The sequence below is a fragment of the Tursiops truncatus genome, chromosome 6, assembly GCF_011762595.2.
Source record: "Tursiops truncatus isolate mTurTru1 chromosome 6, mTurTru1.mat.Y, whole genome shotgun sequence".
NCBI classification, from domain to species: domain Eukaryota; kingdom Metazoa; phylum Chordata; class Mammalia; order Artiodactyla; family Delphinidae; genus Tursiops; species Tursiops truncatus.
This window is the reverse complement of record NC_047039.1, coordinates 96,645,310-96,671,185: the sequence shown is the minus strand read 5'-3', so window position 1 is coordinate 96,671,185 and position 25,876 is coordinate 96,645,310. Positions and strand designations below refer to the sequence as shown.

Below are 25,876 nucleotides of genomic sequence, written 5' to 3'. Positions count from 1 at the left end.
CAGCTCCAATTGAAGATGAGGGGCACAAGGCTCAGAGATGACCTGGGTGACATGCCCAAGATTACGCAGCTAGCAAACATCGGTGCTGGAGTTCTAACCAAGGCCCATCTGCCTCCAGAGCCTGTACTTTTAACCAACTCCTACTTCTCTTACCCTGACCCACAATCCCACATTTTTCATGGGCCTTTAGGGTGCTAGTCATGCACCCTAAAGGATCTCGTGATCTGAGGATCTCATGATCCTCAGAGACCTCCCAGCAGTGGGTTGTCAGCGGTCGTGACGGCATGGCCATCTCAAGGAGGAACAGTGTAGATGTTCCCTTTTCTGACCATCTTCAACTCCTGAAGAAAGCTGTGGCCAGATTACTGCAGTTCAGACAGGAAACTCCCCGAGACCAAGAATGACCACACACACAAACATAAGAAAATCTCTTGCCCCTTTCTTTCTTCCCTAGAGCTGGGCTGTGGGACGTTTGGTTTCTTCGCTTTCTGTTTGCAGCACTGACAAATTCCTCTCTGTCCTTCTTCAGCGGAGCTCCCCCAGCTGGGACACTTAGCCGTGACCGAGGCTGGCTGGGACGGCCTCAAACTCAACTGGACCACAGCTGACCAGGCCTATGAGCATTTTGTCATTCAGGTGCAGGAGGCCAACAGGGTGGAGGCAGCTCAGAACCTCACGGTGCCCGGCAGCCTGCGGGCTGCGGACATCCAGGGCCTCAAGGCCGCCACCCCTTACAGAGTCACCATCTACGGGGTGATCCGGGGCTATAGAACACCAATGCTCTCTGCTGAGGCCTCCACAGGTACCTTCCTCTCCCTGTCCATGATGCTTTCTCTCCAAGAGGCGTGTGGGGAGCCAGCTTCTGTCCATATCTAAATCCTTCCCATGCACCCATCAGCTACTGAACTTGCATGCTCACACACCTCCCTATGGGCTGCGCCTTGGTCCAGACGCCTCTGACATCTCAAGAATGAACGTGCAGATGCTACCTCTTCTGACCTCTAGCCTCTCCCAGACCTTACCTATCCAATCCTGTAACTACATCTCTTCTAAAGGATGGCTTTCCATTTCACGAGACAGCCCGATGGTCTTAACTCTTTTCTCCAGTGCTTGGCTATAACTAAGAGCCGACCCTTCCGACGTGTGAGTTCTGGTGGAGCACAGATTATTTACCTTAGAGAGTCTCTTTCCTAGCTGCCAATGCTGCTTTACTATCCCAGATCCCTCAAGGGTATGGGCATGTGGTTCTTGCATTTAAAAGAAATGTTTTAATTTAAATGTTTCTTTAAAATGCACTGAGTATAATACGAGAACTGAATTACCCTCCTCCTCCGGGCAATTCTCTCAGATACTCAAGTCACTGTTAGAACATCAAATTAGCAAATAGCTAGACCAAAAAAGAAAAAAAAACAAAAAAATCACACAATTATGACTGGAGACAGTACCAAAGAACAAGCCATTCATTAGCAGAAGTACACACAGCAGCATTTGAAACAAAGAATGTCCGGGCTATGAATGTCAAAGATCTGATGCCCTTTTTGTTCTTTTAATGGAGAGTTGCTCCCTGGACTGTTGGCCTTTGCATGGCACACTCCCAGCCCGGACCCAGGAGGGTGCCTTACAGTTTACTCATCACTCTGCTCCAGTGACAGGGCATTCAGTGTTTCCCTGCAGCCTGCTCAAGAGCCCAGCCCTCCCCAGCACTGGTTTCCATGTTTCATCTTCCCATGTGCCTCCGCTGGTGTGAAACTGAACAGAGGCTGTCAGGTTTGGTTTTTGCATATGCCTGCCCCATTTTCCTATAATTATTGCAACTAAACTTTTCTGCAAACCTGTGTGTCCTAGTGGATTCTAGCAAAAGCTCTGCATTTTAGCCTCAATCATTTCAGTAACTCTCGCTGAGATAAACACACAGCACAGACAACTGCTGCATGAATGGTGACCCTGAAATGCCTAAAAATTGCAGCTGAGGCTGCCCTGGATGGACTCAGGGCTCTTTTATCTAACATCCATAAACAATCCCGTCTCAGAAGGCAAAGAAATCACCCGCCACTTTTGATCTTTCCTGAAGATCTTGCGGTTTGGGTGTTCTTAGTATTTATATATATATATTTTTTCTTTATAATGATAGCAACATTCTTGCTCCTGACAAGTTGGTCTGTGGGGAAGAAGGGCCATAATTCCATCTGACCTGCGTTTCACCAGATCTCTTGGGACGGGAAGTCTTTCTCCTGCCTTGCTAGAGAGACAATACTAGCTTTTCAAATCTTGCTTCTGCCTGCCTTCTGCACATTTTATTCCTGTTGCTTGGAAAACCACTGGTAGGATCATCTCTGAGACAAAATGTTACTTCTTGGCCAAACAGGGTTGCCTGATGGCCTTGTCCTGGCTCAGCTCTCTTGGTTGGCAATGCAATACTAGCTTTCTTGGCCCATGTAGAAGCAGTTAAGAAAAGACAAGCTATTTTAACAGAATATGAGAACAGCTGGCCCTTGTCAGAAGTATGATGAAAATACCAAGATTTACATTGACAAATTGCCAATTCCCTTTAAGTCACAAAATCAGAAGCCTCAAGGTACCACCTTGGGAGGGTAATGGCGTCAGAATTATTTAGTCGTCATCTGAACAGATGGGAGCTCCCTCAAAGCAAAGGATGTCCGCTGGCTGCAGCCAAGTACTTGTGGTCTCCTGAGTGCAATTTAAGAGACTAGAAGCCGCCAGCGCTCGTATCTTTTGACCGATGGCCAGCATCCCTGAGGTGTGGCTCCCAGAAGCATCTGGGCTTCGACAGAACAGGTCCTGCTGCCGTCACTGGGCATGTCTCCTCACACACGCCAGATCTCGGCCAGGCCCTGATCTTGTGTGGCAGCTCGGGAGCGGGGAAATCTAATTGCCATACCTTCCTTTTTGTATTTTTCTTTTAATAAATCCCCTTTTTCTCTCCCATTGGCACTGATTGGTAACATCTCTTCGTGTCACCCTAAGCCTGAACTGTCGGATCTTTCTAGCTGGCTATGGTTCTGTTAACAACTGCAGTCTTAAAACCCAAAGGCAATGATTAACTCAGATTTATTTGTTTCTTCTCTCCTACCCCTCCTTTTTCAGCCGGAGAACCTGAAATCGGAAACTTAAATGTTTCCGACATCACTCCTGAGAGCTTCAATCTCTCCTGGACAGCTACCGATGGGGCCTTCAAGACCTTTACCATTGAAATTATTGATTCCAATAGGTTCCTGGAAACGATGGAATATAACATCTCTGGTGCTGAACGAACTGCTCACATCTCAGGGCTCCGCCCTAATAATGATTTTATTGTCTACCTCTCTGGACTCACTCCCAGCATCCGGACCAAAACCATCAGTGCCACGGCCACCACAGGTACATGCACATTCGCCTGCTCCTAACACCCTCTCTCCAGAATCTTTTTTGCAGGGCAAAGCCACTCCTTCCTGCCCATTGAAGCACAGGCCACAGGGCACTAACTGTTCCGTGACACTAGGCTGGAGCACTATTTAACATAACTCTCTTCCAGCAGCAGCCCAAATGGTGACTTTCCTAATTTGTCCCTGACCAGGACATTTGCAGCATAAAATGTAGTTTGGTCCAGAATGCCAAGTTGAATCTGGAGAAAAGAATTCTCCTCATCAGTAGCCAAAAAGCCATGATGAGAGCTGTCCTTGACTTGGAAAGACGTCTATATTGGTCAGAGAGGTCTTAAAACTTATATTGTGTGTTATCCAACTGTCTTGTCTTCCTAGTGCCTTTGACTTCCTAATACCCAAATATTCCAACGATTTAATGAAACTGAATTGGGCAAGTGATGAGAAAGAGCAAAGATTATTCACCACATGAGTTCACGAGGAAATCATGCCATTCAGATCACTCCAATTCCAATGCCACCTCTAGGAGAAAAGACCAGAACATGCTGGCTTGCTTCCAGAACAGTGAATGGCAGATGGCAAAAATAAAAGTAGAGTTTAAATAAGGAATTTGGTCAACAAAAGAGTGAACCACTTTCACCAAATCCGCGGTACCTGTGACATACACACTATGGGAAATGCTCTCTGGAATGCAGCAAAAGACGATTCTATGTGAATTCAGAAAGGAGAGCCTTGTCCATTCAAAATAGCATTCTCAGCACATTTTGGACAATGCCTTCTCTTGGGAGATAAAGTGAGATATCACAAACTGAAATTTAAAGTTATTTGTGGAGTAAGCACAGGAGAGTCTTTTCTTCTTGATCACAAAAAGGGGTCCCATATTCTAGGGCAATTTAAGAGAAGGGTTAACATTGTAGTATCAAAAGCATCTATCATTTAAGTCACTCACAGCTGAGGGAGAGTCTGTCCTCATTCCACATGAGTCCACAAAGTGTTATCAGCATGGACCACAGGAAAAGCAGTGAGCCAGCAATATCTAGTTCTCAGCCCAGCCAGATGAAAGTATACCAAAACCTAGGGAAATTAGTCAAACACATATATTTCTTCCTCACGGCTCAAGTTGGTTTTCAAAAAAAGGCAAGTGTCTTTACCAGAGGGTTAAGGCTAAAACTTTATGGATTTAGTCTTACATGTTTTGATTTTGACCCTCTAATAGTGTTTTGTTTTTTTGTTTTTTTTTTGGTTTTTTTTTTGGCTGTGTTGGGTCTTCATTGCCACGCGTGGGCTTTCTCTACTTGCAGCCAGCAGGGGCTACTCTTCGATGCAGTGCTCGGGCTTCTCATTGCGGTGGCCTCTCTTGTTGAGGAGCACGGGCTCTAGGCATGCAGGCTTCAGTAGTTGTGGCTCATGGGCCCTAGAGCATAGGCTCAGTAGTTGTGGCGCACGGGCTTAGTTGCTCCGTGGCATGTGGGATCTTCCCGGACCAGAGCTTGAACCCTTGTCCCCTGCATTGGCAGGCGGATTCTTAATCACTGCGCCACCAGGGAAGTCCCTCTAATAGTGTTTTGAACTGACACACTTTCGTATTTTTTTCTTCTTGCTTTAGTAGCTGAACCTCTCCTTAGCTGCCTCACTGTCTCAAATGTGACCTCGGGCAGTGTGTCCATCTCATGGGTAGCTCAGGAGTCTGCCTTTGATAGCTTTCTTATAGAAGTTAGGAATTCTGACCACCTCCAGGAAATGGTGGTACGTTCTGCGCCTGCGGCGTCTCGCAGCTTTGTCATCACCAACCTCAAAGCTTCTTCTGATTACACTGTCCACCTCCACGGGCTGATTGGCAGGCAGTGTGCTCAGACCCTGATGGTCCAAGCAACCACATGTATTTCCCACGATGGGTTCTTCACTCTCCCTTGAACTTCCCCCGAAGAGCGTTCCAAAAAAATCAACCTCTACCCATTTTTCACCCTCCTGGTCCCTCCAGATCCTTCTCAAATTTGACAGAGACATCCAAATCAGAGCTTGAAAACTTTAAAAAGAAAAATTCTCACCCCAAATTAAGGAACTTCTGTGTCAACCTCTTTTTTCTAAATACGCACTCACATCTGGAGTTGCTCTGTTTGTTTGTATAGAGTTAACCTGATGTGCTTTGGTTGAATTTCCAAGCCATCCTTTCATCTGATCTCGAATAATCTTTTCCAGTTCCCATTATTGTCTGCCTGTGGTCTTTCTAATCAAAGTTTGCCCACGTGTCTTATTCAAAGGGGTGTGTGCATGCCATTGTTGTTTCCTCGGTCAGAACGATCTACATTCTCTTTCTCTCCACCAAGATTTTAAAAGTAGTGTCACTAGCATGCAGAGAAAAAGACCCCAAAGCACACCCCAAGTCCCACGCGAGAGGACCCAGTGGTCTCATCTTGTTCTTGAGACTTTTGTCTGCATTCCCTACAGACTGCTCTTTTTTTGACATTTACTCTATCAAGCATGTTTTGTCATCCACTGACATCTGTCACAAAGTGTCAGAGTCTTCTTTTCATCTATCATCTTGTTCCAATCTTGGTGCACGTGGTGAGCATTCAGAGTATTAAGTTTTTGAAAATGTCTGTCTTTCCTGGAAGCAGACAACATGTCAAGAAACTGTTTCAAAGGGTTAGAAGTGGTAAAAGAAAAACACCCCTAGCTTGCATGCAACACTGACCGGACCCTAACTACCACTCTCTGAGTTCTCTTCTTGCACCTCGCTTTTCAGCTTGGTTGCATCATTTGGGAGACAGCTAGAGGTTAAGCTAACCTTGCAAACCCAGGTCTTATTGGGTTTTGGCACTGCCAGTCTCTGTCTGGTAGCATGAAAAGAGTCCTAACGTGCGTCCTTAATTCGGGAGATTCCTTCCACAGCAAAATATAAGGAAAAAGCAGACAGAGTCCCATTTGAAGGATTTCACTTTTTCTGTGGTTGAGGTAATTTGCCAATGCTGTACCTGAAAATTATAGCATCATTAGCTTCTCTAACTAATTGCTAAGGAGGAAATCCCATGCCATTACTTACGGCTGTCCTCTGCTTCTGAGCCAGATTCATTTATCCTTAGAGACTCTATGGCATTGAGTTATGCTGTGCAGTTGTCCAGTTAAAGTTTATCCAGATGAGCTCCTTCTTTCCTCCAAATACTGGAGCTGCAGCAAAACAACACCCGAGTCCTTGGAAGAAAGAGTCTGCTTCTTCCCAACCCTAAATCCTGATCCTAGTATCTCAATCCTCCAGGACTGTTGCCTCTCTCTAAAATACAGTCTGGGTTGAACTTATTTTAATGTTAGTATTATTTGATAAATGTGCATTTAGGTGGCCAGACCATATACATCCCAGTTGAAACTAGCAGTATAGGCCCACTACATTAAAAATGAATCGTTCTCATCACTGATTATCTAGATTTTAAGGGACAAGAGAAACTTAACCTCAGGGGAACCATCCATCTTTCCAAATTATCCAATAAGTGAATTTCATAATCAGAAAACGCAAAGTCTAACTTCAGGTTTTCCTTTAACTTTTACATATACCAGGAATTTTTAAATAGAGGACATTTTCACCTTTATAGTGTTTAGAGTGAGATGTGGATTTTCCTATGGTGCATACATCTGGGTTTTTGACTACTACAAAGAATTTCTCTTCTGTGGATATTAACCTTTAATTTCTACAGTCCAAATAGATCACAGAAGACTAAATCGGGAAACTCCAAAGTAGCATTTTCTAAGGCATGTTCAGGGGCACATCAGCAACTTGAGATGTTCAGAGAATACTCCTCAGGAAAGGTATCCATTGATAAGCTTATGAAGTGCTGGGCTAAACAAAATTAAGTAGGCTTCTTTACAGAACCAGCATTCTGAGGCATTTAAAATGCTAGTATGCTTCGTGAATCTCTAGGGTGAGATATAATATTCAATATAATGTGAAGCTATCTTTTCTTGGAACATCTTACAGAGCTAGTGTCCCATCGCAAACCTTAGAAAATGTACTCTTAATACATCTTTACAATAATTCATCTACTGCTATAATGGCTTCTTCACTTTTCTTCATACATGACTCGCAAGTGGTCACGTCTCTACTTAAAAAAAAAAATGCAAGTCCACACCTGCAGAGAAAGCAATGTATTTTCTAACATTATAACCAATGCAGGTGTGGACACAACCTAATACACTACCTTTCTGCAAATATTTGGAGGGATTGATACTTTCATATTCTATGGGTACGTTCTGTAGAAATCCTCTGCTTCCTCTCATAATGTGTCTCTCTTTCTCTCTGCCCATGTTCCTTTCCCTCAGAGCCAGAGCCACTGCTGGGCGTATGCTAATCCTTAGCAATATTACCCCTGACAGCTTCACCGTGTCACGGACCACTCAAGCCGGGCCTTTTGCAAAGATTGTTATCAGTGTTAGGCTTTCTCCCTCGCTGCAGGAGCCCCGGCAGTTCACAGTCTCAGGAGACGCACAGCACGCTCACATCACAGGCTTGGTGGAGAACACTGGCTGTGACGTTAGTGTGGCAGGGACCACCTGGGCTGGGGACCCCACCAGACCCCTCACTGCCTTTGTCGTGACAGGTACTCATTCAGAGGTTCTTGCTTGTCTGTTCAGAATTCTAAAATGGGGAAAAGAAAGAGGATAGGCATTCTAAAGGGAAATTCAACCCCCAATATAGCCTTCATTCCATATGTAAACTTCTACGTGAAAAGAAAGCAAATACTCTTGCAAAGAGAGACCTTTCACAGCCACTCTTAGGAAATGGAGCCAGTAGACTCAACAGTTGTATAAAACTGCCAGGGAATCCTGTGCCCAGTTTTATAGGTTTTCTGAGTCACGGTTTGGAGATCCTGGCTGAAGAGTGAGTTCTAAGTTACAAATGGCCCAAGGCAGGATTTTGTCCATAAGTCATGCTAGGTAAAGCAGCCCATGAACTACCTGCCCCAGAAATAAAATAATTTATCTTTTTCTTCTAAAAAAAGTTACTTCTTAAGATTGACATCTACAACAGATTAAGGAAGGTTCAATCTAAGATAGCAAATAAATCTCAATTTTAATTAAACCTTAACCATTCATTAAACTCGACTTCTTACTTCTCTTTGAATTACAAAAACAAATGGTTTTCTATTTCCTTTCCTGAAAGTATCCTAAATCCATGGCAAAGGATGCAAATGGTGTCAATTTACCAAGTCTCCAGCCTGAAAAGCCTCAGAAAATATTTAGAAGTCTCTTGCCTTCCACTAATGATAATTTTTAGGAGACCAACTTTGCTGGCTGATTTTCACTTTAAACCAGGCCTCTCTTGAGGTCTGAATTGCTATAAATTGCCATTTATCTATATAAGTAAAATACATTAATAAGTTCAATTACATATTTAACTAGAGGCAGCATGGTTTCCTAGAAGAGTGGGGATCTTCAGATCAGGCTATGTGGTTCCTAATCCTCTCCCACATCTTTTTAGCTACATAACCTTGGCCAGTTCTTAACTTCTCTGAACCCCACTCCTTTATGTATGAAGAGAAGATATTCAATTCACGGGCACCTCTGGCAGCCTCTTCTCAGGTATTAAATGGATGTGGTGCAATTTAACTGCCTGGCATCCCGGAGGCATTTTACAGTTGCTGGGTCCTTTCCTCTATCTCCCAACAATATGAGGAAAGTAGTGTTCTCAAAAATAAGCAATAAGAAAAAAAAAAAAAAAAAGGAAGAGAAAAGAAAGAAAAAAAAAAGCAACAGCCTAGATAGAAACAATAGACCTCTGCAATCATGACTTTCCTATTATTATTATTTTTAGATCTTGGGGGAAGGAGTGTATTAATTAATTTATTTACTTTTGCTGTGTTGGGTCTTCGTTTATGTGCAAGGGCTTTCTCTACTTGTGGCAAGCGGGGGCCACTCTTCATCACGGTGCACGGGCTTCTCACTATCGCGGTCTCTCTTGTTGCGGAGCACAGGCTCCAGACGCGCAGGCTCAGTAGTTGTGGCTCACGGGCCCAGTTGCTCCGCGGCATGTGGGATCCTCCCAGACCAGGGCTCAAACCCGTGTCCCCTGCATTGGCAGGCAGATTCTCAACTACTGCGCCACCAGGAAAGCCCTTTCCTATTATTTTTAAGAGAACACTACACGTTTTCAGGTAAGATCAGAGAGTAGTTATGCTTTCTGTCCAGTTAGCTAATGTGAATTCAATTGTTCAGTCTTCAGATGCAGAACAAGTAATTCCTTAGTGGGGTGAGGCGAGGAGTAGCCATGACTAAGAACCTCACTGCCCAGGAGGGGAAGCATGGCCGGCCACGGATCCCATCAGGCCCTTATTTGTAGCCTCTTGCAGGACCTCCCACAGAACAGAGAGAAGAAAGGGAGGCTGGTCTTGGGAATCCTAGATCCAGTTACAACATTGTCTCAGCTAATCCTTGATGTGCAAAGACTCTGCATTTTAAAAGAAGCACATTTTAAAAAGAGAAAAAAAACAACAAAAAAAAAAACTGAACATAAGGGACTATAAATAACAAGCCCTTGATGGACTAATTAGCCTGAACGCCCTCCTTTTCATCAGAATTCTCTGCTTTGATGGCATGGAAGTGCAAGGAGGCCAGTTATCAGAGAAAGGCGCCACTTATCTAAACAAAGCTCTGCAACAGAATTTGAAACCCTTGCCTTGCAGACAAAGAGGCCTGTTTGCACAGTATATGTGATTTCATCTTTGTCTTTGATAGAGTTATGATTTGGGGGAGATCCTTATTTGCTTAAAAAAAAAAAAAAAGCTTCAAGACAAACACCAAGTGGTTCAAAATAAGTACTGGAAATCCAAGCCACAGCGAAATTTAAATCTCCGCTTAGGGGGTTAGGGCATTCATTCACTCGTTCTTTCAGTCACCAAACATCTCTTTTTAAACATTTTTCTTTACATTCCATGGATTAGACTCTGGGCATTAGTGTAAGGTCGTTTATCTCTTTGAATGCTTCCATTTAGCTTCAGTGAAAAAGCAGGCTCTAACCTAGATGTGGCTAAAGCAGGCTTGGCCATGGAATTCCCATCCCCATGCCCACTTTGATGAAAAACAAACACATTCACCATGACTGTGTTTTGTTTTATTAGAGGGGAGCCACTGGACCTTCTCCACTAACCCTGCTTATGCCTCAGGTCTTGCCAGCACCCGTGGGGTTGACTAATTATTAGACTTTGGCTTAGGGTGTGGAAAGAACATTGAACCCGGAGTCAGATGATGTGGGTTGGATCCCAGCTCAGCCGCCTAGTGGATATGTGACCTTGGATAAATCACTGACCTCTCTACTTCCTTTGCTGCCACGGGGGAGAAGAGCGGGTAGTGATATCTACTTACAGTGTCATTGTGGGGACTCAATAGGATGATGGATGTGAAGCCTTGTCAACTGGGAAGTATTGACAGAAACCAAGCTGATATAAGGTCATTCCTTTGGGGCATCCCTTGGCACCTATGAAATAAGAGTGCCTGAGAAACAGATGTCTGGTGAACGAATGAACAAATAGTGACAGAACTTACTGAAGAGCCTAACTTTATCCAGGAAAATAAACAGCAAGAGAATTAGCAAATCTTAGTATTCCTTACTGGGCCATAATCATAAGTGGTTACATTCGGACGCATGAAAAATCTTACCTCATCCCTTTATCTCAGCTGGTGAGGATGTATGTCACTAACTGGCCTATTCAACTTAATTCAAAATAGGAACTAGAAGTGGAATAGAAATATACAAAGTATACCAAAAAGGAAGTATACTTTAAAAAATAAAATAAAAAAGCTGATTTCCTTCAAGACTACAAGTTAGTGGGAAATAGACAAAGGAGACCAAACCCAACACAAGATATTTGATTTTATCAGGAAAAATTCATGGTCTTTGGAGTCAGACCCAGCTAAAATCTTGCTCTCTCACATACTAGGCTCTGTGACTTTGGCCAAGTCAGTCAACTTCTTTGAAGCTCAGTTTTCTTGCCTGTATAATGGGAATAACATCTATCTCATAGGCTGGTTGAGAGATTTACACAAGACAACATCCTCTGGCACCCAATAAGCTCTTATGAAATATGCACTTTCTGAATATATAACATGTTTAATGATTGAGTGGGTATCTACCAGTGCTCGTGGAGACTTGTGCTTTCCCAGCAGAGTCAGTGCTGCTAACCTGAGTTATTTTCACCCCTCCCTTCTTTCAGAGGCCCTGCCCCTTCTGGAAAACCTAACCATTTCCGACATTAATCCCTACGGGTTCACAGTTTCCTGGATGGCATCGGAGAATGCCTTTGACAGATTCCTAGTAACGGTGGTGGATTCTGGGAAGCTGCTGGACCCCCAGGAATTCACACTTTCAGGAACCCAGAGGAAGCTGGAGCTTAGAGGCCTCATAACCGGCATTGGCTATGAGGTCACGGTCTCTGGCTTCACCCAAGGGCACCAAACCAAGCCCTTGAGGGCTGAGATTGTTACAGGTATTTTGGCTCAAGTGAGCCATTTTCTCCTCTTCCTGGTTCCCTTCCATGTAATCCATCTACGAGATCACCACGGTTTTAACACCCCTGTCCATGTTCCCTACTTAATCCATAGATGTGGCCTGTTCCATATGTCACCCCCCCCAACACTTTCTCTTGTCTTATGTCTCTAACAAGCTCTCTCCTTCTCCCACTCCAGATACGAGAAGGTCGAAATGTTTCCACTAGGCATCCCAAATCCTTTAGGCCATGTCTTGTCTGTAGCTCTTGCGTGCTTACTCCACGTCACCCTCCTCTGTGTTCATCATGGCTGGTCCCCAGCTACATTTCAGCCTTCTCAAAAGAAATATACCAACGAGTATATTTCAAAAACTTATTTACTACGTTTGTCACCTCAAAGCCTCAACTGTAGTCTTGACAAACTTCCCAGGTGGGCTTGTCATTGGAAAACCAACTGTGAACTTATACTGGTAAACACTAATATCATCGAGATTCTTCAGCACAGACTAAATGCATAATTTTCTCAACACTAATACTTCCTAGAGAAATATAGCATGAACAACTTTAACAGTCCACAATCTGTATTTCCCAAAGTCTTTCTAGAGCTTACTAACTCCATATTCAAAGGTACTACTTAGTGAAGAAGTTCCATGTTCAAATAAGTTTTGGAAACATGGAGTTAAACATAGTTTAACAGGATCCTTGACCACAAGGCTTTAGAGAACATTCTAATGTGCATGCTTCTCTCCAAGAGGGACTTACCCAGGCAATGTTTCCCAAACTTATTTTACAATGGATTATGATCAAACAGGAATAGTTTGCTCTAAGTGCACTTAGGGAAACTCAGCTCTAAATTTACCTTGACATTGAGTTTTGTCTAGTTAAGCCAATCCAAGATAATACCTTGGGTCTGAAGTACGTAGCACAAGAGGTTCCAATTCTTAGTTCTACCATCTGAACACTTACTGAGTGGTTAACACAAAGCAGGCCAGTCAAGAGTAGGAGCCTTCTTTAGGAAAGCAGCTCCAAGAAAAAGACCAAAAAGAACATAACACTTGTAACATTTCAAAAGCCATTTTCCTCAGGATCAAGGGAGATATAATCAGTAGTATCATCACGGGCAGCTCTACAGATCATTAATGCTGGTTTATGTGTCTTTTCAAAAAGAAAAGAGGGTCTCACAGAGCACGGGCACTCAGCCACTGGCGGACAGAGAGCAAACGTAAACAAATTACTGACTTTGAACTTGTTTAATAATGCATGGGAGGGGCCACTGCTGAGTCCAGATGTGGATTTACAGAATTGCTTTTAGACAAAACTCACACATGCAAGCACCCACTTGGCTTGTACTGAATGTGTCAACTCCATCCTTTCCCTCTCCTAGATCTACTAGACATGTTCGTGTTTGATAGTTTTATTTTCGGTATCTCAGGACACTTCTACCTCTGAGAGCTGGGGCATCACTCCATATTGATACCCCCACTGGAGAGAAGATTGCACGGGCTGCTGAATGATATTCTCTCTCCTCCTTCCACCATTTTCTCCCCCTCTAGAAGCCGAGCCAGAAGTTGACAACCTTCTGGTTTCAGATGCCACCCCAGACGGTTTCCGTCTGTCCTGGACAGCTGATGAAGGGGTCTTCGACAGCTTTGTTCTCAAAATCAGAGATACCAAAAAGCAGTCTGAACCACTGGAAATAACCCTACTTGCCCCCGAACGTACCAGGGACATAACAGGTCTCAGAGAGGCCACTGAATACGAAATTGAACTCTATGGAATAAGCAGTGGAAGGCGATCCCAGCCAGTCAGTGCTATAGCAACAACAGGTACCGTATATAAATGGGAGAGAATAGAGAAAAGTTCTCTGTTCCTCTTCTCACAGGGCTGGGAAATTACAAGAGCTTCGGATGCAGACAAGCTTGTGTTTGAATCCTGACTCCTGAGTATAGCCTAGGCGACCATGGCTAAGTCTTTACGCAAAAAGTACGATGCCACTTACTTAATAGTGTTGTGAGGATTAAATGAGATAATTCATGGAAAGCCCATACAGAGGCCCTGGCACACAGCAAGGGCTGAGCAAATGAGAGCTATTAACATTTTTATTATTGTCATTAAGATAGTCATTACAATCGTTGCTTTTCTTTTTTTTAATTCCAAAGGCCCTTCCTTCTACCTATTATCATGTTTTATCCAGAGGTATACTTCCTTGTTCTTTGGTCAAATGTTCAAACTATGCAGGGAATAATGAAGAAGTGGTACCTCCACCTATAAAGATTAATACTTATAAAATGCTATGTGTGAAATGGTCAGTTCCCTGATCAAGAAGGAAAAAAGAGGAGGCTGGCACGGTCGGCAGGCTGCTCCTCACGAGGCTCCGTCATTTTATCTGATACTCACGGCAACTCTAAATGGCACTGGAGGGAGAAATGAAAATCCTTTTCAATATGAGTTGTTTCAAGGAGAACGAAAAAAGATGGTCATAACATGACTGTTTATAATGATAATACTAAGACTAATATGACTCTTTAAAGAGAAAAGGAATGACCTTCAACAGGTAGGGTGAATTCCTTCAGGAAACTGAGGCAGGTACAGAAATGGAGCATTTGCTAGAGACCACTGCTTCAGAGGAACCAGGGGGAAGAATCACAGAACCACAGGCAGAGGTAGAAGGGACCTGAGAAATGATGTAGCCCAGACTCTTCTGTTTGTGCACGAAGAATCTGTGGCCCAAAAAGGTGAAGTGACTTGCCTAAGGTCACACAGCCAGATTTGGGGTAGAACCCAAATGCCAAGTTATTTTAATATTATTAAATAGAAGTGGGCTAGGTGACAGATAACCAACGAATAGACACACTTGCCATCTCTGACAGGCAAAGAGCATAACACTAGCCAAAACCTTCCCTTTGTCCAGAGATGAGTATTTTTTGATGCCAAATTTCAGGACCTAATGAGCTCCGAGAAGCCACCTGTAGAAATCATACTCAGTATTTGTAGACATGCGGCAATTCAGCCAGAAGAAATACCCTGTTTCTTATTAACACAGACCCTATCCCAGGGACGCGGGTCCTTGTCTCCTCTTCCCTGTGGCTTCCCGTAAAACAACTTCAGATCAGAGGCAGAGGCTGATTCTGCCCTTGGTTTATAAACACTGCTTTTCAAAGTTTACTTCTGATCACTGGTTTTGTTTTGCCGATCTTTTTTTTTCTAGAGGCTCCGCAGTTCTAAAGCAAAAATGAAAACGAATAATCATGAGGTTTTGTTTTTTTTTTTCCTAAGAACAAGAGAAAAGAAAAGGCCCTCTAGGATTGCCCTTTCTTTGATTTTTTTCTCTGGGGCCTTGTGTCTCACAGCCGAAGAGAAGCGTGTGCGTTGGTGTATGCGTGTACACACGTGTGCTCCGGTACCTGGCAAGGACGGGAGAGGTGACTCTTGATCACAGCAGACGTGCAATTTACCTCATCAGCTTCGTAAAGTCTCCCTTTTGTGTTTTCATTCTTTCTCCTTGTAAACCCTTCTCTCTGTTCCTCTTTTTCCCTGTAAAAGCTGCCGCAGGTTCTCCTCTCACTCCCTGAACATGAGCTGGCAGCCCTGAGTGCCCCAGCGCCAGGGAGCGTGGGTAGAAGCAGTGTAGCTGAAAGGTTAAGCCTGCAGCCTCTGGGCAGATCCCCTGGAGTCGGATCCCTGCTCTACCTCTTCCCACAGCTATGTGAGCGTGAGCAAGTCTCCTTCCCCTCCCAGCCTCAGTCCCCTCATCTGGCCAATAGAATTTAACTCCAAGGTCAGCCATGAGGTTCATGTCACATCATAAATGTCAAGTATTTAGTTTCCTTGTAACAATATTAGCTAATATTATGTTTGGGTGATTTAACATACATTTTATTTTTTTATTTTTATTTTTTTGCGGTATGCAGGCCTCTCACTGTTGTGGCCTCTCCCGTTGCGGAGCACAGGCTCCGGACACGCAGGCTCAGTGGCCATGGCCCACGTGCCCAGCTGCTCCGCGGCATGTGGGATCTTCCCGGACCGGGGCATGAACCCATGTCCCCTGCATCGGCAGGCGGACTCTCAACCACTGCGCCACCAGGGAAGCCCATACATTTTATTTTTTAATGGCCCAGTTGGTTCAAAATTCAAAAGTTAAAAAAAAGGATATATAGTGAGGTCTCTATTCTACTGTGTCCCTGACAACAGTTGTTCTATCTAGAAGCAGTTGTTCTATCTAGAAGCAGTCAGTATTACCACTTTCTTCTGAATCACTGCAGAAATATGCTATACAAACAGATAAGATTAGACATAAGTCTATGTTCCCTTTCTTTTTCACCTTTTTCTTTTGGTGTGGCGGTTAACATACCCACTCTTCCACACATTGGGGGTGTGTGTGTGTGTGAGAGTGTGTGTGTGGGTGTGTGTTCCTTGCTTATTAATAGATCTCAGAGATAATCCCATATGCCTTATTTATTTAACCATCCCCCTACTGACAGACCCTTAGATTATGGGTTGTTTCTTTCCTCTGTCAACCTCTGCATTTTCAGTGGCTCCTCTTCCCCTCCGTGGTTTGAGCCACTTCTTCACAGTAGCCTGGGCTCCGCTTTGGGAAGCCCAGAGTTGCCAGGAGCTTCTTTTGCCTCTGGGGAGTTAAATGCCAACATGCCTCTGTATACCATTGGGACGGTCCCCAGAATAGACAGAAAGTGGTTCAAAATCCAAAACCAGAGTAAGATGGCTCACCTCGGGGGTAGTGAGGACCCTGAAACGCTTCTTTAACCTGCACCATCACCACCCCCAAACATCCCCAAAGCCAAGGGGACAGCCCCTCTCCCCACTCCCAGAATGTGCCCCCTCCCACTCTACCTCACTTCTCCCAGCCAGGCAGCCTCCCAGCTCCCCTGCTCAGTTGCAGTTCAGATGGACTTAAAACCACACACCACACAGCTGCAATGGCATCGTGTCTGGGGACCTGGGTCAGCGGGTCTGCAGACACACGTGCTCAGAAATCCTCCCTTCTAAGTGAAACAGGCTCCTTATGCCTAGTACCTTTGCCTCTGACTCTCATAAAGTGTAAACTATCGATTACAGAGCATGCACTTCATGCCACACACAGCAGGGCAACTGACACACTTTACCTCACTGACTCACGTGACACAGACAGTCTAAGCGTCACATTCAGCCCCATTTCACAGAGGCCTAAGGGGCTAAGGTGTTTTTAGCTAGGAAAGCCAGAATGGAATTCAAACCCAGGTCTGTGTAACTCCAAAATCCTTGCTCTTAAATCACACTGGCTACAATAATCGTCCCCTGAGCTTATCACGATTCACATATTAAGTATTGAATAAAAATATGTCAAAGGGAGAATTTTTTAAATGATTATTAATGGTCACATTATTAAAGACATTTGCTCCAGATTTGGGGAGGCAACATTTTATACAGATAACAGACAGAAGTACTCTTCATCCTCCTTGAGAATTTCTAGCAATTCCAAATGTTTTCCTAATGGAATTTTTATTGAAAACCAAGAGTCTTCTTGGAAAGAGAGACAGAGGCATTGCCTTTCCTGGGTCTCCCTAACTTTTCAATAGGTATGATTTAGTTGTTCTCTGAGGCTCAGCCTTCAGGTTGCTATTGACCATCTCTTCCGCTGTGGTGCTGGAGACCTGCAGGCCCTATTTATGGCAGAAGGACACACGCTAAAATACAAATTGTCTTCCATACCTAGTAAGGTCTGTTGCCTAAAAATGCCATTGACCCTGGAGTTCTACCACTACTGTGCCATTCTTCGGATGACACATGGCTATCTATCTTCCTACTGTCACTTTCATCAAGCACATCCCTCAGGAGTGCGTGACAGATGAGGTTACTAATTCTTACGGTTTTTCAGCCAGGGCAGATAATATTGCCATTTTGCAGATGAGAAAATTGGGATCGAGAGAGGAGAGCTGTGGCCACAAGATACACTTTCTAAAATGTGCCAGGACCTGCCCCAGCGAGGTTCACAGTCGGACTGAAGGTCAGAGTGGACTAGCCTGGCAGAAGGAGAGCCCCAGTGCCTGAGTTTACACACCCCACGGGTTTTTTTTTTTCTCATTCTGCCTCATCTAGATCTTTCCTGGGGGCTACCGCAAAACTCAGGTGGCCCCTGGAAAAAAGAATCGCGTGGGAAAGAAAGAAAAAAGAGAGGGCCAGCATGTTTCCTGAACCCTTACTGCGTGCCAGATTCTGTGCTCGGGTTTCACATCCATTATCTCTGCTAGGTCCTCAAAACATTCCTGAAGGTGGGCACCACTTTTCCCACTGGAAAGATGGAGACGGAGCAACTGAGGCTCTCGGAAGGGAAGGGGACTGCCCCGGGTTGCCCAGCCTCTCCATGGTATTTGGACAATCAAGATCTTCCAGGCTCCAGAGCCCCTGTGGCTTCCAAAGCTTTCTAAGGAGAGGGCAACACCCCAGGCAGCCACAGAATCTGAGGGTGGCTAGCAGGTCACAGGAGAACGCCGTAGGAGGAGAGAAAAAGACAGAAATAGAGAGAAAAAAAGCTCCCCAAAGTGGGCTGTGGGTTTCAGAACTGAACGATCAATGTGGGATGCAGAGGGGAAAAGATGAGGAAATGAGTTCCCTGGAGACCTGAAAATTGTTTCCTGAATTCTATGGTTAAGCGTGGTCCGCTGAAGAGGGCAAAACGCTAAGCCAAAAACTACACAGGGAAGAACCAAAGGAAACTGGGTTTGCGGGGGAGGCATTTACGTAGCAGGAACCGTCCCTCAGGCATGGCTTTCCCCCAGGTAGACCCAATATCCAAGGGGTGTTTGCTTTGCTGAAAGGTCTGAGGTTGCTCCTCTGGCTCTGGACCTCCATCCAGTTCTGGGAATGGGTTTGTCGAGGTCAGTTTCCATGTGAACATTATTTCCAAGATCCCAGGGCTGTGCTCAGCTCTGCTCCTGGGACTTAGAAAGGTCATATCACAAGAATGTTCACTGGAGAACTTAGCCTCAGTTTAGTCCTCTGTAAAATGGCTACAACCACACCTCAGTGGTTTCTAAATGAGGGTTAATCCTTATAAATTGCAAAGAACTGTACAATTGTCAAGTCTTGGTATCATTTAATAAAAGGAACTACAAAGCAAAGATATGAAAAATTGCTAAACATCAAAACTTAAAGGAGGGTGTATTCCAAGCTGTGAAACCACCCTCACTCCCTTAGATGTCAGCTATGGTGCTAACTAACGTTCTTGAATGAAACCAAACGGCAGCTCTACAGCTCTGGGCCCTGTACCTGAATGAAGGAACAATTGTTTCCATCAAGTCGTAACCTAATCACAGATCACCACATTCTCCATCCTAAAGGCTTGGCTGGGACATAAACTAGGGACTGAGTTTTCATGGATGAGGAATTTGGGAAGGATCGCTGATGAGCAAGATACTTAACCGTTTCTGTGTTTCTCCTGTGCTCTTTCCTCAACAGCCATGGGCTCCCCGAAGGAAATCGTTTTCTCAGACATCACTGAAAACTCAGCCACTGTCAGCTGGAAGGCACCCACTACCCAGGTGGAGAGCTTCCGGGTTACCTCTGTACCCACTGCAGGAGGTAGGGCACTTGGGGAGGGGAGAGGGAGGACGATCTGGAGGGTTTGGGTGGAACAGTGAAGAGACCCTGATAATCCCATCCTCCCAAACATCATGGCCAAAGAAAACTGCTGCTTTATACTTGAGATCATCTGGAGAGACTTCATTTGTAGAGTCCTATGAGACCCTTGGAAGAAACTATTTTGTGAAGGGTCATGTTATGAAGATCGTTGCCAGGCTCATAGTCTTAAAGTTCTATGAGCTGTAGATCCCCAATAATGTTTTCACACAATGACAGAAGACTCTAAATCCATTGGCCTTTTTCTCTTTGAACGCACTCATCTGCAAAGCTGGTCTTAACCTGGATATAGGTGAGGTGTTACCTCTTGGTCCCAAAATCTGTCTGTCTCAGAGTAGGATGGGAAGCTGTGACTTAGCAGAGTTCGGAGTTCTAGTTCAAAGCACACCGGCTATAAAAGAGACCAAGGGGGTGGGGGGAGCATAGTCAAATATGTCTAAAGACATTCTGGGAGGTAGTGAGCTCCCTGTTAGTGGAAGTGTATACAAAGATGATAGTTGATAACCTCTTCAGAGAAATGCGGTAGCATCTCTGTGGGCAGTTTGGCCAGCTGATATACACGCTCCTCACCAGCCCCCAAGTTCTAAGAAATATAAACTTTGGACTTTTTCATAAATGTAAGAGTACAAGCTTGACCATGACCATTTTCTTCAATAATAGAATCTCTGCTAGTAAGGGATGAGTCTATATATTCTTTAGCTAATACAATGGATTAAATATATCAGATATACTTGCTATACTTGCTATATATAGCAAGCTTCCCATATTCTTTGTGGGAAAAATAGGTAAATAAAATTTGTGCAACATGGCCGCTCTCTAATGAATGGAAACTTGCAATTTTTAGCACATTGTGACCTCACGGTTCTTCCTCCCCTGGCTCAGTTTTTGGCATCTTCATGGATGGAAAAAACATTATACAAAAAGTAAAAACCTCTTCTCTTATGCCAGAGGGTAGGAGCAACTGAGAAGTCAAGAAAATGGTGTTGGATAAAGATATAGTTTCACTGCCAAATCGGATACGCCCATTCTTGAGACAACCGTGAATAAGTTTCAGTGAGGTTCACCTTTCGCCGTCTTGCTTTTACTGTGTTCCAGGTACACCCTCAGTGGTAACTGTGGCTGGGACCAAGACTCAGACCAGGCTGCTGAGACTGTTACCTGGAGTGGAATACCTCGTCAGCGTCACCGCCCTGAAGGGCTTTGAAGAAAGCACGCCTGTCTCGGGGATGCTCACCACAGGTATTTTTCTCACCTTCAGCATTATTTCTCATGATTCAGAAGCTAGAAAAAAAAGGTTTTTTTTTAAGGAAATTCTCGGGGAAAGTGGGCTGGATTTGGCGCACCAGCGGTCTCATTTCTGGTCCGTCTGTAGCCTCTTCTGAGCTGCATCCTCAACCTCCCTGGGCCACCGTTTCCCAGGGTATTGTGGGGAAAAATAGCACAAGCTGGGGAGTCATGCCGACCTGGTGGAAATCCCACGTCCTGCCGCTTCTAGATACATGAGCTGTCAGTTAATTTCTCGAGGGTCTAGTTCCCTACTCTGTAAAATGGGTGCAGTTCTGCTTCCTTTGCAGGAAGCTGTAAGAATCACGTGGAACTGTATATGTAAAGCATCTGCAAATATAAAACAAGACTGTCCACATTAATCCACTTCCTTCCCTTCCCCGATAGTGCCAGGACCAGTGTGAGGAACCCTCCAATCAGGTGTTTCACGCAGACACTCTAAAGTAACTACTCTGGATCCGGCAGCTACTGTATTTCAGGCCCTGTTACTAAACCCTTCACGTGTCAACCCTATAGCTATTACCCTTCCCATTTTACAGACGAAACAACTGAGACCTGGGGAAATTAAATGCCTTGGGCAAGTCCATATAACTAGTAAATGCTGAAAGCAAATTTGAACTTAGGTCAGTCTGACTACAAACTCTCTATTCTTCTAAAATAAAGGATGATTTTCCCGTTATAACCTGATTTGTACAACACACTGTAAGGAGGCAAAAATAATGAATGGCATTGAAGGAGAATGAAGTGGAAAATTTCTCTTCAGGCAGCCATGTTCCTAAACAATTTATCCTTTGATATATGAGCAATTATCCAGCCTAATCCGTTAAAGGATCTAAAGAATGGGCCTCACAGGAAAGTTTAAAAATATCCTAATAGTCTTAAAAGGGTTGCTAATATGCAATTAAAACCTCCTGTCTGAACCCAGAGTTCTGCACACTCTGCCACACAGACCCTCGTTTCCCCCCTAGAAATCTTTCATTCACGGGTTCTCCATGGCAACTGGTTGCAAAGTCTGGATCTGTTTCCTCCGGAGGCCATGTTGTCCTCATCCGTTAAAGGAGATTCTGTATGTGAAAGATGAGACAGGAAGGACCTCAGAGTGGACGGGGTGGGTCCCAAATCACTCTACCACCTCCTGACTCTCAGGCCAGTCACTTCATCTCTTGGGGCCCAGACACCTCATTTGTAAAATGAGCTGATGGTGGCTGCCGCATCCCCCATCCTCCCAGGGCTGTCGTCCTGGAGAACTGAGTCATAAATGTGAACAAAAGCGGGAACTAGTCATATTTAGGTTGGTTTCTAAGAAAGGGGATGTTGGGTTGTAGCAGTGGTGAATTAAAAGGGCCAAGGCTCTAGGACTATCCATCTTTCCTCAGTACAAGTCATTTGGAAATCATATTGAAAACTCCAAATAGCTTTAATAGTCATGTTAATAACAACTGCAATTATTGAGTGCTGCCCCTAACCCAGTTCACACACATCCTCTAGTTCAGCGGTCCCCAAGCTTTTGGGCACCAGGGACGGGTTTCGTGGAAGACAGTTTTTCCATGGATGGCGGTGGGAATGGTTCAGGCGGTGATGCGAGCGATGGGGAGCGATGGGCAGCGGCAGATGAAGCTTCGCTCGCTCGCCCACCACTCGCCTCCTGCTGGACAGCTCGGGTCCTAACAGGCCGCGGACCCGTACTGGAGTCCAGGGGCAGTGTAGACAGCAGAGCAGCTGTGGTCTGATGTCCTACCCCATGACTGCCCATCCCTTAAACACATCACCATCTTTCCTTGCAGCTCTGGATGGCCCATCTGGCCTGGTGACAGCCAACATCACCGATTCAGAAGCCTTGGCCACGTGGCAGCCGGCCATTGCCCCTGTGGACAATTATGTCATCTCCTACACAGGGGAGAGAGGTAAGCTCGTGTCCAAGACCCTCCCCACCCTGAGGAGTGTCTGTCCTGCAGTAAACTCTTCCTGTTCTCCCTTCCTTGTGCCACACTTGGTGCATGGTAGCAAAAATGCATGGGTAGACTGGAGAGTCCAGCAACGTCCCTGTGGCTCTCGACTTGCCCCCTCAGAACAGACTCATGGGCTGGGACTGGGGCTGGGTGGGTGGCTGTGGAGGCACCGGTTCAGGCGGTGGCAAGAGAGGTCCTACCCACATCCCCTGCTTGTTGTCAAGTGAACGAGCATCAGAACCATGGTTGTATCACGGGAGGCCAGCAGGCCATTTAAGGAAAAGCAGAGGGTGCGTCTCCAGCCTCTTCCTCCTCTCCTGCTAGTTTCTCTGCCGTCAGGGTGAGTCACCCTCTCCAGGCAGCAGCTCTCACCTCTTACAAAGAAGGAGTCCAGAATCTGAAATCTTAAACAGACTATTTCAGGTAGCTCTGGGGAGCCCAGGCTTCTTGGATGCCACAGACAAGGCCCATTAGAGCAGACCTGATTGAGAAATCAGAAATTATTTTTCCTTGTCTTTGCAACCATCTGTGCTAATTTACTCAGTTGGAGATTAAACACTTGTTTGGGGCACCAGCAAACCAAGGCTACCAGAAGGTAAAATTAAATACAAATAAGAGAGAAGGAAAGATTCCTTTTCAATGAACAAATCCATACTTTTGTCATGAGCTAGACTAGAAAAAATATGTTGTTATTTTAATCTCAAAGTATATGTGGGTTTCATATTTTATGGTTCAGTATCGTTCTACTTTCAGTAACAATACGAGAGGGCACCATGAGCTGTGCTGGGGCCTCTGAAAATCTTAACTCAGCCCCGGCAACCACTTACGAGAGCTCCTTGCGAGGACAGAGCAAAGATGGGGCGGGGCTAGAGGGATGCTTGGGTTTATTCTTTCTACTTCTCTATTTTTAAATATTCCCTGTGAGCAAACTCTTCCAAGTCAGGGGAGATGATGGTGTCTCACCTAAAATAAATCAGAGTATAGTTCGTGGGAATCATGGAAATTGTGGATGCAAGTGTAGAAATTCCCTAGAGTCCAGACGTGTGTGTGAGGCTGGGGGTGTGGGCTCATGACTGATGAACAGAGTGACCAGCTCATTCCACTCTGCCCTGGACCTTCCCAGTTTTAGCCTTAAAAGTCCCATGCCCTGGGAAACTTCTTAGTCCTTGGCAGTTCAGGGTAGCTGGTCACCTGTGATTAAGAAGTAAGCACATATACCCTGGGCACCATGGTTTGGGGGCCACTGTTGGTCCTGACCCAGTGGGACTGAGAGCCCGTAATCAGGCTCTGGTGTGTCTACGCCACCTGATTTTTGTGATCCCCCAGCCTAATGATTTGACATTTGGCAAATAAAAGGACATGAGAGTAAGTGAAAAAAAAGGGGAGGGCAAGCAATGGGACAAATTAAATTTGAGTAGCCCAAGTCTTAGAGATGTTACCTGCAGCTCTCCTGTAACTGGGTCCTGTGCCTCAGCTGCAACACTGTCCCAGTGGCACCATGTGCAAAAGTCTCCTGACCCCCAGGGCCCCTTCCTTCTGACTTGGTGCCTGGAAAACTCCAGTACCGTACGATAAATCCTCTGTATATGAAGTGATTGCTCAAGAGGGAGAGACAGGAGTGTGAGTCATCTCAGAAAACAAACCTGCTTTTCTGTAGGGTCACTGAAATTTTCTATGTTAGAAGGTGTGTGCGCTCTTGGCCAAGTCCGCTGATGGCCCAGACAGCGGACTGGTGACTGCGACGGTGTGGTGTGTATATTTCCTGTTTAGAGCCAGAAATTACCCGCAAGGTGTCCGGGAACACGGTGGAGTATGCGCTGACCAACCTCGAGCCTGCCACGGAATACACGCTGAGGATCTTTGCAGAGAAGGGGCCCCAAAAGAGCTCAACTATCACCACCAAGTTCATGACAGGTACAAAGACATCGAGAGCTGGATGATGCCCACCCACAGCCTCTATCTTTAACAGTATCCCTCTCCAACTCTTATTTCCCCAGTCAGCTCCCTGTAATGTGATGACGTCAGCATCGGCTAAAGTCACCGGTGCCACTCCGTCAAGACCTTAAGAAACACACCATTTCCTTTTGCACTGAAATGACCTTGCTCTCCCCATGGACTAGGAAATGATTTTCAGAGGAGGGCTTTATAAGTGGAAAACCAGTCCCCGCTGACCCTAAACCCAGTATTTAATGATCCATGGTCTAGGCAGGGAAATATTTTGAAGAGAAAGATTTTAAAGGCAAGTTTTCCTAGATCTCCACTGGGCTTTTATACACTGAGATCTTTTTAAAAACTGCAGGAAGCAGAGAAACAGAGGCCATGTCCTCCGAGTAGGGGCAAGCACCACTACCAGCATTCAGCTGTCCTCTTCTTCAGAAACAAGGGGGCTTCTGATTACGTTCATGGCTGTGTCTTTCTTCCCAAATCCAACTAAAGCCAGTCAATATCCCGTTGGGCTCAGGAAAACGTGGCCCTTGGGATGAGATGAACCACAGAGAATGGACGCCTTTGGAGGTCACCTGGCTCAACCTCTTCATTTACAGATGGGGAAGGTTTTGCCCAAGGTCATATAAGTCAATGGTAGGGAAAGGACTTGAACCCAGCCCTCCTGATACCCAGCTGGGGACTTTGTCCTACACCTGCTGACTTATCTGATATTAAATTCTTATCTTCTCCAGACCTCGATTCTCCAAGAGACTTCACTGCTACTGAGGTTCAGTCGGAAACTGCCGTTCTCACCTGGAGACCTCCCCGGGCATCTGTCACTGGTTACCTGTTGGTGTATGAATCTGTGGACGGTACAACCAAGGTATCTTGAAGTATATAAAAAACTCCCCACTGCTGGTCGAAACATTTACGGGATCCTCAAAGGAGGGAAGAATTATCTGCATGCTGTTTCTCCTCTCCCAGTGCAACTGGGGAGCTGGAAAAAAATTAGTAGGAACTGGACACCATGCCAGACCTTCTGAATCATAAGCTGCAGCCTCCCTGTCTCATTTTAACCAGACTCCAGTTTTGACAGCCAGCCAGGGTCAAGAACCACTGCTCACAAGACTTGAGGACGTTTTAGGAGCTGGACTCTTTGTCCTTAAATGTTTTATTGAGCAAAGGCCAAAAGCTTCTTCTGCATCTTTGCCATTTATCTCACAGACGGCAT

The 25,876-nt window shown here is 45.1% G+C and overlaps 1 protein-coding gene across 14 annotated transcripts in view; it reads left to right on the top strand.

The window, feature by feature from the left end:
• Positions 1–25,876, top strand: part of TNC (tenascin C) — a 93,754-nt gene that overhangs the window by 54,958 nt on the left and 12,920 nt on the right. For 5 of the 14 annotated variants that reach the window (XM_004323474.4, XM_033858463.2, XM_033858460.2 and 2 more), the window contains 9 exons: positions 530–802; positions 3,106–3,378; positions 11,579–11,851; positions 13,405–13,677; positions 19,307–19,429; positions 20,582–20,725; positions 22,555–22,674; positions 24,490–24,633; positions 25,398–25,528. In XM_004323474.4, the coding sequence (XP_004323522.1) occupies positions 530–802; positions 3,106–3,378; positions 11,579–11,851; positions 13,405–13,677; positions 19,307–19,429; positions 20,582–20,725; positions 22,555–22,674; positions 24,490–24,633; positions 25,398–25,528 (1,754 nt within the window). The remainder of the gene's footprint in view (positions 1–529; positions 803–3,105; positions 3,379–11,578; positions 11,852–13,404; positions 13,678–19,306; positions 19,430–20,581; positions 20,726–22,554; positions 22,675–24,489; positions 24,634–25,397; positions 25,529–25,876) is intronic. The other 9 variants (XM_019946487.3, XM_033858461.2, XM_033858462.2 and 6 more) reach the window with 7 other exon arrangements.